Source organism: Erpetoichthys calabaricus, chromosome 16 (genome assembly GCF_900747795.2).
Source record: "Erpetoichthys calabaricus chromosome 16, fErpCal1.3, whole genome shotgun sequence".
Lineage (NCBI taxonomy): Eukaryota > Metazoa > Chordata > Cladistia > Polypteriformes > Polypteridae > Erpetoichthys > Erpetoichthys calabaricus.
Genome location: NC_041409.2, coordinates 2,670,591 through 2,688,929, shown reverse-complemented (window position 1 = coordinate 2,688,929; position 18,339 = coordinate 2,670,591). Strand labels below are relative to the sequence as shown.

Here is an 18,339-nt window from a genome sequence, read left to right as displayed (position 1 = left end):
CGTGTCGGTGGACAGAGATTGTTAACATTAACAGAAAGTGTAGTTGGTTTACAAAAAATATTTACTATTTATTCCTTTTCTAAGACATATTCAGTGCAATACAACACCTCTGGATATTTTACTAAGTCTAAATGCCTCTTTGCATGGTTGAAAATATGTTGTCAAAATTATAGTTTAAGTTTTTGCAAAATTTGTTCAATAAAAAGGTTCTATATTTTGACTGCATCTGTCATGCAATGTGATACCTTCTCCATTAGTGCCACCCCCTTGAAAACTATCACTTTATGGGGCAATGCAAACCTGGATTAATACTTGTGTGCACATTAAAATGTTTTTTATACAATGTACAATTCTCATAACAGTCTAACAGGTTATTCTTAGCCAGTCTACTGCAGTAATTGCAGTGGAAAATGTGGTTAACATCCACTCATGCATGGGGAAAAAAATACCGTCCAATACCGTGAAACCGGGATAATTTAGAAAAATACCGTGATATAGAATTTTGGTCATACCGCCCACCCCTATGCCACATTGGTGTAGAAATATAAAAATACCAAATTTTCAAGTGCACTAAACAAGAGTTCATCCTGCAATCAGTTTCATAATCTTCATTTTGAATGCAATAAATATCTGCACCTGCAAAATGAGAATAAACTACCAGAAGTGGTAGTACTGAACCCAACAAAATGGATGTGTCACTACTTTCAGAATAAATCCTCAGGTCGAAACAGTAGAAGAAACACCACAGGGACTCCTTACTGGCTGTAAAAAATTATCAATAATTTAAATATTATTAAAGCACAGACAATGCGGGGGCAATGGAAATGGGGGTTCACCTCCCGGGTACCTGTGTGGAGTTTGCATCTTCTCGCCGTGTGTGTGTGTGTGTGTGTGTGTGTTTGTCCTGTGATAGATTGATATTCGATCCAGTTGTTGTTCCTGCCTGGCACCAGGGGCTCACTGGGATGAGCTCCAGCTGCCAAACAACCCTACCCTGGATTTGAGGGTTAAGAAGATGGATGGGTTGAATCAGCCACCGTGTACCCGGTCCTTGAAGGTGTTACTGAGGTGGCAGATTACCTACTGTGTTGAGCTTTAAGACCAACACAGTACTGGGTACTTGCTGGGATGGGCTCCGGCTTCCAAACAACCCTACCCTGGAGAAGCAAAAAATATTCATCAGCATTAAGAAGATGGACAGGTGAAACCTGTAAAGGATCAGCTACAGTGTGCTCAATTCTTGAAGGTGTTACTGAGGTGGCAGGTTACTAACTGCGTTAAGTTTTAAGACCACCACTACCAGATTAGGATAAGTGGCTTTGAAAATAGATGGATGGAAGTAGAATGTTATAAATTTTGATGCATTCATTATACGTACATGCATTCTGTGCAGCAAACATCATATAAATGAAAAAATATGCAACAATCCTCCACATATTTCAGTTTAACATGTCAGCGGACGCCTGTGCCTGCTCACCGTCTGTTTTTGTCTTTCCTGCAATATTCATTAGCATTTCTCTTACATGTTCCTTTTTGGGTTTCTAAAAATATCAGTCCTCATGTCTCGCATTCAAATCCAACAAACTAATTATTACTAGTAAATTGGTGCTTAATTAGTTTTATTTATATATTGTAGTTCTTTGCAAAAAGAAATCACAAAGGAGTACACAGATGTGACCAAAGAGTGCCGTGTTACCTCATGCGTCGTCAAAGTCCCAGGGAGCCCTGCAGGTCATGTGACATCAAGTGTCAGGTGACGTTTCTGGTCCACTCTATCCATCACATGATGCAATTTGCGCCCCTCTCATCTTCACACACTTGGATGGACTTGCACGGTGAGCACACACTATAGCGCCTGCTGATTCGGTGGGATGTTTCAGCTCTTTCACGTTCATCTCACTCAGCCAAAAGAGATTTTTAACATTCCTGTTACGTGCTTTAACATACAGTCACTGATTACTTCTAAAAACTCCTGCTCCTGGGCTCTGCTATTTTCAAGGTTAGCCCAGATAATATTCAGGTAGTTAAAGTCCCTGATGACAATAATATTCCCCTGTAAACTTGCCTTTTTATTATTACTAAAAAGATGTGCATTGAAATTACTGCCTGCATTGGGTGGTCTATAACACAATTCTAAAATAAGGCCTCTCTCCCTAATGCTCTATATAATAGATAGGTAAACAGATGGGAAAGGCACTATATGATAGATAGATGTAGCATATAAACCAGGATATACTCGGTGGACAGTTCATATTAATGCCAAAAACAGGAAATCTGCAGCAGAGACACCAAACACAGTATACCATGCAATGCATGCCCAGTGGTATACATGGGACAAATGTCTAAAACACTCGCAACACGTATACAAGAACATCACAACGCTGTCAGAAGGAACGACCCACAGTCTATGCTATAACCATATGCCAGTTCAACCTGGCACACGTTTAACTGGGACACAGTGCAAGAGAGACTCAAGGCAAATACTAAGAGTGCCAGAGAGCTGGCTGAATTGTGAATATCAAATGAAAATGCCATTAACAGATATTTGGACATGAACCCATCATATGCAGGCTTAAAAAGAAGAACATACAAAATAAGACTTAAAGACTAACACCCTCTGAAGAACCCATCCATCCATTATCCAACCCGCCTATATCCTAACAACAGGGTCACGGGGGTCTGCTGGAGCCAATCCCAGCCAACACAGGGCACAAGGCAGGAAACAAACACCGGGCAGGGCGCCAGCCCACCGCTGCCCTCTGAAGAATGCCACCTTACTAATCCACCTCTCTTACACCCCCCCCGTCCTCATTTGCTTTGATTCCTGTATGTCTAATCATTATCCTCTGAAGATGATACCTGATAGTCATTGAAAAGCTCAGGATTAAAAGGCTGTTTTAAGATAGGTGATTCATTCTCTCCCTCTGTGGACTTCTTGTTATAGATTGATAGGAAAGGCACTACAGTACTCCCTCGCTATATCGCGATTCGACTTTCGCGGCTTCACTCTATCGTGGATTTTATATGTAAGCATATTTAAATATATATCGCGGATTTTTTGCTGGTTCGTGGATTTCTGAGGACAATGGGTCTTTTAATTTCTGGCACACACTTCCCCAGTTGGTTTGTCCAGTTGATTTCACACAAGGGACGCTATTGGCAGATGGCTGAGAAGCTACCCAACCACAGCACGTATTATATATTAAATAAAACTCCTCAAATATATTGTGAGCACGGGGGCTGTTCGCACCGCTAGAGGACACGGCCGCTCCTCAAAAAACGCTGAAAGATTACCTTCACAGTGCTCCCTTCTTTGCTGGACTTACATGTGGCTGCTTTGTAAGCGATATGCTTCCCGCATGGTGCTTCGCATACTTAAAAGATCAAACAGCACGTATTGATTTTTGATTGTTTGCTTTCTCTCGCTCTTGCTCTGACGGAGGGGGTGTGAGCATACTGGTATAGAGGATATGGACGCTCCTCTAAAAAATGCTGAAAAATGCTTGCTCCCTTCCTTGCAGCTACTTTGTCCAGCGGTGCTTCGCATACTTAAAAGCCAAACAGCCCTATTGATTTTTGACTGTTTGCTTTTCTCTCTCTCTCTCTCTCTCTGACGTGCACTCCTTTGAAGAGGAAGATATGTTTGCATTCTTTTAATTGTGAGACGGAACTGTCATCTCTGTCTTGTCATGGAGCACAGTTTAAACTTTTGAAAAAGAGACAAATGTTTGTTTGCAGTGTTTGAATAACGTTCCTGTCTCTCTACAACCTCCTGTTTTTCTGCGCAAATCTGTGACCCAAGCATGACAATATAAAAATAACCATATAAACATATGGTTTCTACTTCGCGGATTTTCACCTTTCGTGGGGGGGTCTGGAACGCAACTCCCGCGATGGAGGAGGGATTACTGTATACTGTATAACAGATAAATGTGAAAGGCACTACACAATAGACAGAAAGATAGACAGGAGTAGGTATTATATAAAAGACGGACAAATGGGAAATGCACTATGTAATAAATAGACAGAAGGTACAATAGAATAGATAGATATATAGTGCCTTTCCCATCTACCTAACAGAGAGACAGACCAGGCACTGCAAAATTGGTGAAGGACCCTGACCTGTGTCCAGTCCTAATAGTTAGATGTTAGATGTTTGCTACTACAGTAGAAGAATGAACGGATTACAATGAAATTCACTTTTTAACAAAATGTGGGCAACTCTGTATCCAGACAGTGGCTGGAAGTGAACTTGTGAGGGTTCAAGGACTGTGTATATGACCCACCTAGGAGTGAGTGATTGATAATGGGTTAATTTTGTTAGTCTTAGGGCCCTAAAGGATTTCTTCCTCTAAGTATGCCACATGCACGGCAGGTCATGCTCGCCTGGTGTGAGACAATTCACAAAGTGTTAAAAGAAAAAAAAGAAGGAGCATTTTTTTTTTTTTTTTTAAGTAATGCTTTCTCATATTCAGCAAGACTGACAAAACCCCTGGAGGGAGTGCTTCAGAAGCACAGAACTCAAGGTAAAATGATACACAAGGCCATTATATGGATTCAGAAAACATAATATGTGCAGAGATGGAAAAGGAATCAATGTGAAGACACAAGCAGCACTGAATTTGGAAATGTTCCTCTACATTCATTATTAACAAAAATATCCTGCTTCTCTAGGGTTAAAATGTAAGAGAAAAGCAAAAGGGTATTTTATTCCATATGGGGGGGGGGGGGGGACTGCCTGTTCTATGGCATGCAAACAGCCCCTTTGCATCCCCCCCCGCCAATGTATGTAATGGGAGCCTATATAGCAGATTTACGGATGCCAGAACATTTGCCATCAGATGCCACTGGCCGTAAGCAGCTGCTCGTTCACTTAGCTAAGCAACTTCTAAAAGTAAGAAACTTGACCAACAAAAAGAGGCCATTCAGGCCCTCAACAAATAACTCGTCCAGGTACTTCTTAAATTCTGTTGATTGCCACAACTCTTTGCTTAAAAAAGCTCTTCCTGGCTTCAGCCCTAAGTGCACTTCTCTTTAATTTCCACTGGAGTCCTCAAGAATGTGATTCACTGTAAACATGAAAGAATTCTGCTGGATCTACTTTATCAATGCCCTTGAGGATTTTGAAGACTAGGATTAGGTCTCCATGCTGTCACCTCAGCTTGAGACTAAACAGGTTTAATTATCTGAGTCTATCACAGTACAGCATGTCCTTAAGTTCTCTATGCTCCCTTCTACACAGCTATAGGTGCTGCTCTGTCTGTCTTCTGTAGTGGTGACCAGAACTGCATATTGCACATGTGGTCTCACTAGTGTGTTATATAGTCTGAGCATAACATCCTTCAATGTATTAATTATATAACCTTACATTTTGTCTGCCTTTTTAATCCTTCTGCATGCTGCTTAGGTGATGAAAATGTGTCAACATAAACCTCTAAATCCTCAGAGGTTGCTCTCTGTAGCTCAGTGTCTTCCATCTTATTATTATAACTGAAGTTTCTTTTCCCCCCACGTACAGTAATTTCCAGTTTTCTACATTAAACTGAAAGGGTGGCATATTAGGAAACGGCAGACCACTCCGATCTCCCTTGGAGCAGACCCACTGGGCACATTCAGCTACCCACACACCCATCATGCCACTTAGGAGTTCTTAATCAGCTGAACCTGTACATCTTTGGTGGTGGTTGGGGGGGGGGGGGGGGGGGGGGAATATCTGCTCCAAATACAGGAAGAACCAGCCAAACTGATGTTCCACCATCCCATCTCTTCACGGAGCAAATCCTAAGAGGGCCACCGGCCAGGATAACACGGCCCACTCACAGAGGCTACAGCTGACTGCGCTCTTCTCAGCAAACTCCCCACCATTACTGCACTCAGCATATGAATTCCCAGTGAGCTTCGTGATAAATCACACACCAAAAGACACGAGCAGCACATATGGGCAGGCCGCCATGCTTTTGGTTTCTAAACATTTTACACTACATTTTTTTTTTTTTTAAACTCTAGACTTATCAGGTTGTACAACAAATCAGGATGGAGACAGAAAAAGTATTAATTGACTCCCCTGGGAGAGTTCAGTATTAGAATCAAGTGCGTCCAGAAAGGCTGACGGAAATGTAATCCAGTGGGCTGTCACAGTTGATGGCCTGACGGACAGACAAACAAATAGAGGAGACAAAATTATTGAAGATGAATACGTCGACAAAACACTACGAGTCAAAAGTCTGGACACACCCGGAATTGTTCATGTTACTGAGAGAAATTTTTTTTTTTCGTCATGACCTCTGCCCCCCTGCTCGCTTCGCTCGCCAACCCCGAGGCGGGCACTACACACTAGCCACTTCATGGCTCTGCCGCTCGCGTATGGGAAAGCAGATGTACAATTTAAACAGATTGTTATTTTCACGGGAATTGTTACATATGCATAATAGAACTAACTATTTTACATTACAGTGAGTAATTATTCATAGTAAAAAAAAAACAGTAAAACGTAATAAATTGAAAGAAAATTATGTTTGATGAAGTGTTGGAGGTATACGTTGTGTTATACGTTTAGTTCTGTTTGGATTTTAAATTAACATGCAAATACTTTTTAAACTTACACTTTTACTGTAAAACTTCAGTAAAAACTATTTTATGAATTAACTTTTCCTCAACATCACGTTGAATTTTCATTCAGTGTTTGGACTTACATCGTGACAACGCAGCGTATAACTGCCCGTGAGTGAATTTCATTTCTTTCTCTCTAATGAATAAACCGACTTTTTTGAATGTTTGTCCCTGTGATTTGTTAATTGTCATAGCAAAAGCTATTCTAATGGGAAACTGAAAACATTTTAATACGAATGGCATATCAGGATCTCCTTTGGTGTCTAATTTCCTTTTAACATATAAAGCATTAAATGGCCAAGGTCCGGCTTACTTGTCTGAACTTATCATGACTTACAAACCAGAGCGCACATTAAGATCTCAAGATGCCGGTCTGCTTATGATTCCAAGGATTAATAAAATAACAATGGGAGGTCGAGCTTTTAGTTACAGGGCTCCTAAACTGTGGAATGGTTTGCCTGCTACTATAAGAGATGCCTCTTCGGTCTCAGCTTTTAAATCCCGGCTGAAGACTCACTACTTCAGTTTAGCACACCCTGACTAGAGCTGCTGATTAACTGTACAGACTGCATCTCTGTTGTTAGTCATTAGCACTAAAACATAAGTAACATGATAGTTAGAATTGGATACTAACCCTCACCTTTTCTGTTTCTCTTCTCGGTACTCAAATGTGGCACTTGGTGCCACGGCCCACCTGCCAAGTTGTTTTGCCTGCTTAAGGTAAAGTCATCCCTGATGGAGGATCGCAGGAATCGTGGGAAAGAGGTCTTTTCATCGGATTGGCTGGCCCAGCACTGTTTCAGCCGTGGAATGGCCCAATGGGGGAGGCAGCTTGATGGATGAGGTCTCCAGGACTCTAAAAATATCCAAATCTTATTATGTGATATCATCTACTGTTAAATTCTGCGCCGTACTTCTAAAATTTTTATTTTTTTTTTTACTTCTAAAAAAACTTATTTTATACTGTATTGAGGATTTCTTCTGTTCTGTGTATTGTTTTGTATTGTATTGACCCCCCCTTCTTTTTGACACCTACTGCACGCCCAACCTACCTGGAAAGGGGTCTCTCTTTGAACGGCCTTTCCCAAGGTTTCTTCCATTTTTTCCCTACAAGGGTTTTTTTTTTGGGAGTTTTTCCTTGTCTTCTTAGAGAGTCAAGGCTGGGGGGCTGTCAAGAGGCAGGGCCTGTTAAAGCCCATTGCAGCACTTCCTGTGTGATTTTGGGCTATACAAAAATAAACTGTATTGTATTGTACAATGTTATCCGTGAAAGATGTACTACATTACCTTTCTTGTTGCCTGTTAAAATTTTACATGTCAGAATTGTTTGACCAATTTTGAATACAACTAATGCATAGTCCTATGCATAGCCCATCACTCAGACATAAATATCATTACGATACAGCCTTCTTTCAACAGTAATTTGGCCAGTGGAAGACCAGACAGTGTTAACAGTTATAGATATTCTTCGTGATATTGTAAGTTGATGTTTTCATCTTCCACACCATCACCACCAACTGTTTCAGCATAGTCTATTGATAAGCATTTAACCAATTTCCAGTGTAACCGATCGACAGTTTTCACGTTAATTCATTTGACTTCCTCGTTTCTCAGTGCTAGAATTGCCCGTGTACTCCTTTCTTCTGTTGATAACCCTTCGGGATGAAATTATTCAATAAGATTTGGACATAATAAGTCTTCCTTTATTGGGAACTTAAAGTGAGGAAAACGTAAAGATTTATAAGAGCAGATAGCACAGGAACTGTGTCTGACAAAAGCATTCGCACGAATGAGAGGACCTTGGGTGTGGGCCATTAACCAGAAATGGTGGAGAGGAGGGCGGGGCTTTTGGCAATAGTCTTGTCTCAAGATTCTTTTATAAGAGATACTACTAAATTAATTTAAAAAAAAAAAAAAAACAGCCAAGACATTCCTAGTGTTGCTAATGCCTATTACTGTGTGGAATAACTGATTTTTAATTTATTATTCACATATTTCTGCAGCCATTCCTTCAGTGTCTTAATGGTCAGCTCTCTTTGCTTAGCCTTAGTCCTGGTTACATGCTAATTGGTTATTAGAGAAACCTTTCTAATTGCATTCCCACCGCTGACACCTGTTATTCTGTTCACTTGTGTTGAAAGGGATTGCCATTTCTCAAATTCAGTTCTTGTACTCCTTTGTGATTACAAAAATAAATCAGTTGTTTCAGGCATCAACCCCACTAGGGATGTCTTGGGTTGTATTTTTACAACAACTTTGATGAAAGAAGGTATCAACTTCTATCAAAAACATGAAGATTTCTGGGTGCGTCCAAACTTTGACTGGCAGTGCAGATATGCAAGACAATAAATTAGACACATACGACAGATGTGAAAGAATAGGTATGCAAAGCACTATATTCAATTCAAAGGGATAAATACATACACATGTAAGGAATTCAATTTTATAGATCAAATACTCAATTCCAGTCCTGGAGGTCCACAGTGGGTGCAGGTTTTCATCCCACCCAGTTTCTTAATTAGAAGCCAGGCCAAGCAGATAACGAAACTTAGGATTTAAGTGCTGTATATGGGGTGGTCAAAGTAAGGCACTGCAGGTGCCAGAAGTTGTATTGACGCTTAAGCCGATTGTCCCCATTTAAATGAAACAAACAGGGCTACTATGGGCGCATCTGTTACAAACCCAGTAAACACGAGAAGCCAATCCGTTGAGGCCAAAAACACGGAACTCTGTCCGTCGGCTCAGTTGAGTCAAAACCGACTACCTCTCTCACTTTGACAGCTTTAATGCTAGAATATCAATTACACTCGCTGGGGGTCTTGTCAGCGCTGCAAAGGGAAAAGAAGAGGAGAAGGTTGGCACAAGTGCCCCCTGTCAGCCCAGGATGGTATATTACCCGTTTTTAGACGAGCCCCAGACACTGATCCACAGTGTATGACAATAATTTTTTAGTGCTTTCATTCTTCTACAACAACCTTTATCACTTTTCTGGTCTCGGTTTTTCCCTTCAAAGCATTGTATTGACACAGATGCAGCGTGATTCATGTCCACAGGTTTAAATGGAAGCTTGTAAGCTGGAGAGCTGGTAGCCCCTTTGTTATTTGAGTCTGAGATACTTTATTAATCCCCCCTAGGGGAAATGGTCTTTCCACATGACCCTTTGGTGGAAACGGCGCAGGGTCAGCCATTGTCCAGTGCAGCCCTGGAGCAATTTTAAGGTTCAGGGCCTTGCTCAAGTAGGATCCCTTCTGGCAGTAACGGGAATTAAACTGGCAACCTTCTAGATATTTGCACCTCATTATTAACAGAGAGCTGGTTAAGAAAACGGGAGACGATTCCAACCGGAATGTACCCGTTTAAAACGTTTAAAAGGGTAGTTAACCCTTTAAACTCCGCCTCAGTTTGTCTGTTTTCTACTCCTTTGATTTAACTGGCTCTAACCTTGTCCTCCTTCATTCAATATTAATGCGCTGCTCCTCAAAGTAAAATTCCAAATTTACACACCTGGTTATGCTGTACTCATATGATACAGCAGAATAAACTGTACAATTATTCTTAATAACATAATAAGCTTCCAAACACTATAAACGTATAAAAGAATATCTAGGGACACCTAGAAAAAAAAATTACTATAAAATACCTACAGGTACTATATCTAGCTTTAATGGTTTGAAAAAGCAAAAAACAAAAAAAACAAGATTCTTCTTCTCCACGTTTATGGTTTCCAAGTAAGTATTAATAGCATTATTGAAGAGCCCTGGCCTAAGTATCATTCTGAAGGGCAGATCTCCCTCTGTCAGAATCTATAAAGTTGGTAAAGAAATTATACTGTGTATCCAAATTACAAAACACCCATAACTGCAAGATATAAAACTGTCTTTGCAAAAAACAAATAAAAAAAATTATGAAGTATGAAGTATACAGTAAGTAGAATGTGGTGTCATTTAAAAATTGAAGTAGCCCACTCATACAGTCTGTCCGTCAAACTGTACGCTACTGAATCAGGATGCGATACAGCAATTCGGCCATCTTTGAGGAGGGAAAAATAAACATTGCAATGTGATTATCACTGCACATAATAAGGACGTTTGAAAAACACTAACTATAGCAATGAGGAAATGAATGATTTTATGCAGTTTTTTTTAATTTTTGCATTATTGTTTAGTTCCACCAGCGAGTCCAAAACATGGATTTAAAGAGTTACATATTCTGAATCTTAATAAACCTGTAACAGTGCACTGCACTTACACTTGACTTGAGCATTCCTAGTTTTCATCCTGATTCTCTGAATGTTTAGCATTCGTTTACTCAGAGGTTGATGTGCTTGCTGCTTCCCTAGTAGCTCTCCTTATCTCCACCCTAGCGGCCCGCTTCTTCTCTTCTTTTGTCGGTATCTTTTCGCATTAAAACTGATTAAGTCAGTGTTTCTGTTGCAATTACTTCAATTTTCACTTAAGCTAGCACTTAAATCATTCTTGACGCAGACTGAAGACTTAAGATATGATGAGGTAGGCGAAGTGACAGCGAAGGTGGTAGGGATAAGAACGGCGCCGATACGCATGCACCGCACAGCCGCCCTGCTGGCCACTGCTGAGAGTTGATTCTACAATAAAATAAAATAAAAATAAAAAGAGGAATAACCTTGAAGGTTAATCATCACCCCCAAAAGTGGATAGAAGACGTCGCGTAGTATATGTGTACCAAATTTCAGGTCAAATATGTCAAATGGTTTGTGAGCTACAGGTGATTTAAAATCCTGGACAGACAAACGAACAGCCACAGCAGCGGTTTATATAAGACGACGGGTTAAATAAAACTAACCCAAAAAGCACATTGCTTTAATAGTCAACAAATAAAAATTTGACTAGAGCAAAAATCTTCAGCTGCCTGCAGACCATCAGGACCAGTTGAGTACCCCTATAAAAGAGAATTAAGAAAGGTGCCACGTTAAATATGAAAGGAACTACATAAGGTGCTACACAACAGTGACAGGTACGCAAGGCCCTGTATAAAACCAGCTACATCTCCTGACACTTCCTGAGCTTTATTTCAAAACGTCACTCAAAATGTCATCTTAACACTCGTCAGGACACGCACCCATGTGAGAAGCAGCCTGAACAAAGATGTCTGGCTACGAAAGTGTAGAATAACACGTAACTGCAGAGGTCTGAAACCGAAGGGGCCATCTAACCGGATGAGAGAAATCATCTGCATTATAAAAATGGATTCTCCATTATTATATCCCTTTAAGAGGGTGGCCAGGCCACTTACTCTGTAACACACCTTTAACCGCTCAGCTTCAAGGGACTTAATGCATGACAATAGAAACCCAATTCTGTCAGACTCACTGGGCGCTCCCTGTCATCATTTAGGCCATATTGAAAGTTGGAGGTCCTCCGAGTAACGCTTGTTTCACTCCTCAGGACCCTCTGAACAGCCAATTATGAGTGAAGCTGAAACAGCCACACAAGCAGACACCAAGTCTGACTGATTTACATTTGGCTGTGTTTACTAGCTTTGATTATGGTATTATTTTAAAAGCTGGCTGTAAATCTAAAGTAAGAAAAATTATTGTGTTTGGAACAAATGCAATCGGTGATTTTAATCCGTTCTGAGGTGCGACTCAGCGGTGGTGTTATGTGTCAGTTTCAAATACGACAGAGAAACAGTGCCAGGCAGATTGCCATCATAGTGTAATGGTAAGAGATTACACTTGCACCTCTCAATTTTAACGATAACCCTGCAGAGGTAATATGGCCCCTCCACAAAAAGAGTGAGGGATCCCAAGATTTCAACCACTACAATCCATGTGGTACCGTTCCCCCACCGACAGATCACTCCTTAGAATTTCATACCACTCACTCCGACCCCAAGCCACCTTCTTTCGCTGCTCTCCGGCAATTGGTTTGGCAAGCCCAAAATTACAGGTCAAAAAGCCTAACCTATGGCGAGAAGTTCCAGATTTCATGACTGTGGCTCTTAGAACATAGTTATGTATAAAGAACAAGCAGAAATGGTGCCAAGTAGATATAAGGATTGATAGCTGTGCAAGACACTATATAAGAGAGATACAGAAGAAACTATCAGATAGCTAGATAGACAATACTAGGTAGCTAGCTATGCAAGGAATTATATAACAGATAGACAGAAAGATGTGAAAGGCACTATAAGACAGATAGATAGATACTGTAATGGATGACATAACATGCATGAACCTCATTGCCAAAAAAAAAAAAGAGACTGGCATAACGTAACGGGCCAGCATGAATGGACTGGTATTTCTGGAAGTACAGATGGAAGTTCCTCACCTGGTTGATACCAAAATAATGGAAGGTCCAAGTAAGATAACTACCCCGATACAATGGATGGCTGCACTTTTGGGCTCCTGCCTCCTTTTCTCTACCTGCAGGGCATGCTGGGAATCACAGTCCCATGACACAGTCCTGCCGGGTTTCATGGGTATTGCCAGAGGGGTAGACTGCTCCAATTATGGCAACCTTTTGCCTGACCCAGAAGTGCTTCCTGCAGGCTTAGTCCTGATACCGGAAGCACTCCTGGCTCCAGCTTTCACCTTGCTGTGAGAAAGAACAGTAGGACAAAGGATACGTTTAAAATCATTTTTTGTGCTGTACAAACACAAAAAGAAGGCCTGTGAAGGTACTTTTGTATAATAAAATATGCTCAGTTTGAACTTGTGACTGTAGCTGTGTCAAGGGTTTATAGTGCTGCTACGCCCCCTGGTGGATACAATGTGAAAGAGGCTATTGAAGATAATTAGGTATGCAAGGCAATGCAATATTTATATACTGTAGCTATGAAAGTCAATAAATCAGATAGACAGATACGTATTTGAGCTACAGAACAGGCATGCAAGGCACTATATTAGATATATTTATACATATTAAGTAGGTAAACAAGTAAGGCACTATATTAAATATAGATAGATTTAAATTCAACTATCCAAGGAGTTACAATTAATTAACTGACAGACATTTCCCAGCCACATTGCTGTCACTATCTTGTGACAACATAATGTCTTCTTGTCTGAGGCAACCAATCCAGCTTGGATCAATCCAGTGGTGATGTTGGATCCGATAGTCAGTGGAAAGAACGCCTGGAAAAGGTCTCCAAGAAAAAGCTGACCAAATATTTCTAAAAAGGAAGTCAATTAGCAGCTCGTTTTAAAAGACCGGTCTTATTTTCTCTTTTGTATATTTACTATTGGTCTTTAATAAAGCAAAAGAATTTCTTATCCGATTACTCAATAAAATCGATTCAGTAATCGGGTATCCTGCCGATTATTCAAACAATCAACAGCTGGGGCCCTAGGCTGAACCAGTTTTTATAAAATTTGCCATGTGACTTGCCTTTGGTCCAACTTAAAAGACAGGTTATGCATCATATAAGGTTATAAAGGGGGGTGTCAACAAAGAGTACCGATATAGGAACTACAATTCCCATCAGGCAGCACGAGCGCACTGGGACAAAGATTCCATCATCAGCATGTCCAAACAGAAGGCACGCACACATTCTTCTCAGTTAAATTTGGCACAGTCACACAGAATTAGAGCTTTTGTTTTGGTGACAAAGATACAAAAATTTCATCTTAGATATCACTATCAATTCTGGTATCAAAACAGTTCTGAAGCAAATATTGGGTAACTCCAAAGTTGTACTCCATCCTCGCTGGCGTAGCACACTCAACACTGCTTCTCTTTCGGAGCATCCAGTGTGTGTTGAAGCTGGACTGTTCCCCCCCCCCCCCCCATGAGGTCTTGACCATGTCAGGGGCAGTGAAGTCTCGATCATGACAAAGCATGTGGTATCAGGTCATCGTGAGTGTCTCGACTGTGTCGAAGCAAGCAGGGGGGCTTCTACTGACATAGAAGGTGGGGGTTATTAACGTTTACTTCCTGAAATGCTGCTATTGTACGGTTTTAGAAAATTGTCTTTTTTATTATACCGTGCAACCCTATTTTGTATAAGGGTATACTTTTGTCTCATCGTGAGTTGTGTTTATCCATGTTGAATTTTCAAAGGACACATTAGCCATGGTTTATACCGAAACAGTGCCAGGTACTTTAGTTAATCTTACAAAAAGGCATCAGTCAAAAACACAACAATGACAATATAGTGTCTGTACCTCTAGGGGGCACTACTGAGCCCCAGACACAAATGTACCACACCAGTCCCAACAATACCTTCATATGCGCATCTTTTGTTCAAAATTCAACACAACTCTCTCTTTCCTTTATTCTTCCTTTGCTCTTTACTCCTCACAGACAAGTGTTGCTCTCCTCTGCTCCCGACTCCGACCAGCCGTGCTAAGTGGATGGCTCTCTCTTTTAATTGCCAACCTAGGAAGCACTTTGGGGTTAAGCATGACCACCCTGCTTGCTCGGCAGTCAATTCCCATAACACCCCCCCCCGACAGCTGTCACAGACCCCAAAAGGGTAGCCATTTTGGAAAACAACTCCCATGCTACCCATACTGGGGCCTGCTGGAAGGGATGCTGCCACCCAGTGTACTGGTGAATGATCTATCTGTAGCAGATTGTCTCCCACTGACACGACCTGGAAAGGGCCTACCAACCACACTCGTCAGGTTGCTTCTCCAGCTTGCATGTCCATCCATGGCTGCTGGGACATCAGCTTGGTGCATCTGCTGCCACAGCATTCCTCCATATCCTCCACCCCTTATTATGGCTTCCAGGCCAGGTAAGGGAGCAGGGACCATCACATACCATTCCAGAGTGAGCGCAAACCCTGGGGGCATTTTAGAATACAGACACAGTAAAACTGGTATATGTACTTAGTGCCGGCTAATGAGCCGGCTCAGGTAAATGGTGGCATAACTTGCCAAGGGGCAACCTTGTGGCTTACAGTCCAGTTCCTTTCATTTTTTTTAACCTCAGTGCTACACTGCCAAGCTACTGAAAGACAACTGTCGTCGTGAAAATCAGTGCAACTTCTAACTGAATCAAACTGCCAATATGGCACTCTGTGTGAGTGACAGTGTGGGTGTGTGTGTGTGTGCAAGTGGGCCCTGTGATGGACTGGCATCTTGCCCAGAGTGCTGCCATGATAGGCTCCTGCCCATGAAATCCTGATCTGCATCCAAAACCAACTAGAAATACTGCCAGTTTGTTTAATATTAAGCAATGTTTCACATTTATTTCAAAATTAATACTTAACAGAAGCAGAAACAGGCCTTTAAATGCTGCCAGGGTGTTTCTGGTCTTCACAATGACCCTCAAGTGGATTACGTGAGCTTGTGAATGAATGCAAGTGTGGTGTCTGAACTGTGACAACAACCTCTTGACATTGTAGTGCCAGGACACACTGATGCATGCCAGTGCTGAGGTGTCAGATCTCATCCATGTGGAATCCCATCTCTTAGGAAACCTTTGATGGATGTTACACAGCAACGGGGTAGCAAGTGGGCCAGCTGCTGGCTCCTGTAACTGCCATCCAAGTGCCTCTGCTCCCTGGCTGAACCACAATGCCAACCGTGTTTTCATAAGCAGGATCGACAAAGGTTCCGAAAACGCATTCAACAACGAACAGCCAATGAAATCAATGGATGCTTCCATTTCTTTAGCGGGCTGGCATTCCTTTCAAGACATCGGGAGCGAAATCGCGCAAAAGAGGAGCGAGAAACCCGAAAGAAGGGCACAAGAGGGTGGGCTACACACGCTTACTTACCTATGGTGGAGATATGCGATGAATGAAATTCGTTGTCGGTGAACCTGCACAGCAGGCAGGTTTTTCCAACGCCCGAGTCGCCCAGCAGAAGCAGCCGGAACAAGACATCGTACTGCTTAGCCATGATGAGCGGAGGGAGAACTGAGAGGGAGCTGGAGACTCAGAACATTACTCGTGAAGCGGAGCGCCGATGGCAGCGCCTCGCTCTCCAATGTCTAGCCCAGCATCGGCAAGTCCTTCTGCTCGGAGTCTTTCTAGTTCCTCTTCGCAAATCGAGTGAGCAGGGTGGATCCAGCCCAGGATGCGGAGCTCTTTCAACATCACCCTGCTGCTAGAAGCGCCAGCGCAGAAGATCTATGGGAGGATGGCCGGCCAGGCGGGCGGTACTGAAAAAAAATGCACCACGGCCCGGCGCCTCCCTAGTATAACGGGTTAGTTTACAGTCGAAACAAAACTCGATTTCGAACGTTTAGGATAGAAGTTTATAATGAATTATAATTAATAAAAGGAAAAGCCTACACGCACACCCTGAGCTGCACCTCGCTTCGGCCAGAGTCTGCTTTTATTCGCGTGGCCGCGGAGCGCGCGCGAATGGCGGGCAGGTACGCGCAGGCGTGTACTCGTGCACGCCCCTCGGCGTCAGTCAATCAGGTCCAGGAGCTTTTCGGTTTCGAGTTGTAAGAATCACACACACACACACACACACACACCAGGGCCAATTTAGTGCCGTCACTTCACATAACCTGCATGTCTTTGGACTGTGGGAGAAAACCGAAAAAGCTGGAGAAAACCCACCCATACACGGGGAGAACCCGGAACGAAACACCTGGGCTGCTTACTGCAGCGCTACCACTGCGCCACCCTACTCATTATGTACAAGAACAGGACAATAATGTGTGTTATTACGTAAAACAGATTTTAATTGTTTATTATTGTAAGCTCGGTAAAGATAAGCTCACACTTTAAGACAAAATTATACAAAAATGCACTGCTAACCAAAGGATTCACACTTTTTTCTTGTCACTGTAGGTGCTTTACAGACATAAAAATACAGAAAGTTACTAGACCAATAAAATGATCTAAACACACGAGGTAGTATATTAAGTTCCAAGTTTGCAATCCTATTTATTTTTATTTTTCTGTCTTTCTCTTTCTGGCATAGAATGTTTTGTTCTCGTCTGTCTTCCGTGGGCCGATTTTCTACACAAGCATCTTACCACTGAACATCATATCCTGGTTTGACATCTGCTTTACCCAAAACTGCAAAGCCCTGCAAAGGTTGGACCAAGCAATGGAGTGGATGGTACCATAAGATCTTCTCTCTCCTCCCTGTAGGTCATTTACACCAAGCCAGGTAAGGCCAGAGCCTCCACAATTAAAAAAACTGGAATCCTTCCACCCCAGTAACTGACTGGTTCACCTGCTGAAACTGAGCAGACAACTCTGCCATTTTATGGCCAGAACAAAGAGGCTCAAGAGGAGCTTCTGGCTTGAGGCAACAGGGCTTCTCAACAGGACATCTTGTGAGTATCACCTACACTTTCTTACTTACCAAGTACAGCAGCATTATTCCTTGCCTGTCTGACCATCATGTCACTGTCTGGGGCCATGATAAACAGGAATGCTTTGAAATGCAGATTTGCTTTATTTAATATAAAAGATAAATTAGCTTACCTGACATAGTCTTTTACTCCTGTTTCCAGAGCATTTAGCCTTCTATCTGCCTACGTTTTTCCTGGTACAGGCATCAATAACTTACACAATGAAGAATTTTGTTTTGTGTGCTATAGTTTTGTTAACTGTGAACAAAAAAAAAAAGAGTACAGAAAACATTCTTTATGGAAAACAGATGATACCTTTAATCAATAAACATGTAGGGCCACAATATTCAATTCTGGATCTCCTTGCATCTGCAAAATGCCATCTTGAATTATCCATCCATCTATCCGTCCATTGACCAAGCTAGTTTAATCTAAGTGTAGGGTTAATTGAACTGGAGCACATTCACAACTCACACACACACAC

The 18,339-nt window shown here is 41.9% G+C and overlaps 1 protein-coding gene across 1 annotated transcript in view; it reads right to left on the bottom strand.

The window, feature by feature from the left end:
• The window catches only part of rab15 (RAB15, member RAS oncogene family), a 76,420-nt gene extending 59,509 nt beyond the window's left edge, over positions 1–16,911 (bottom strand). Inside the window, exon 1 of the mRNA XM_028821884.2 lies at positions 16,315–16,911. Coding sequence (XP_028677717.1) covers positions 16,315–16,438 — 124 coding nt within the window. The 5' untranslated portion in view covers positions 16,439–16,911. The remainder of the gene's footprint in view (positions 1–16,314) is intronic.
• Between the last annotated feature and the right edge of the window lie 1,428 nt (positions 16,912–18,339).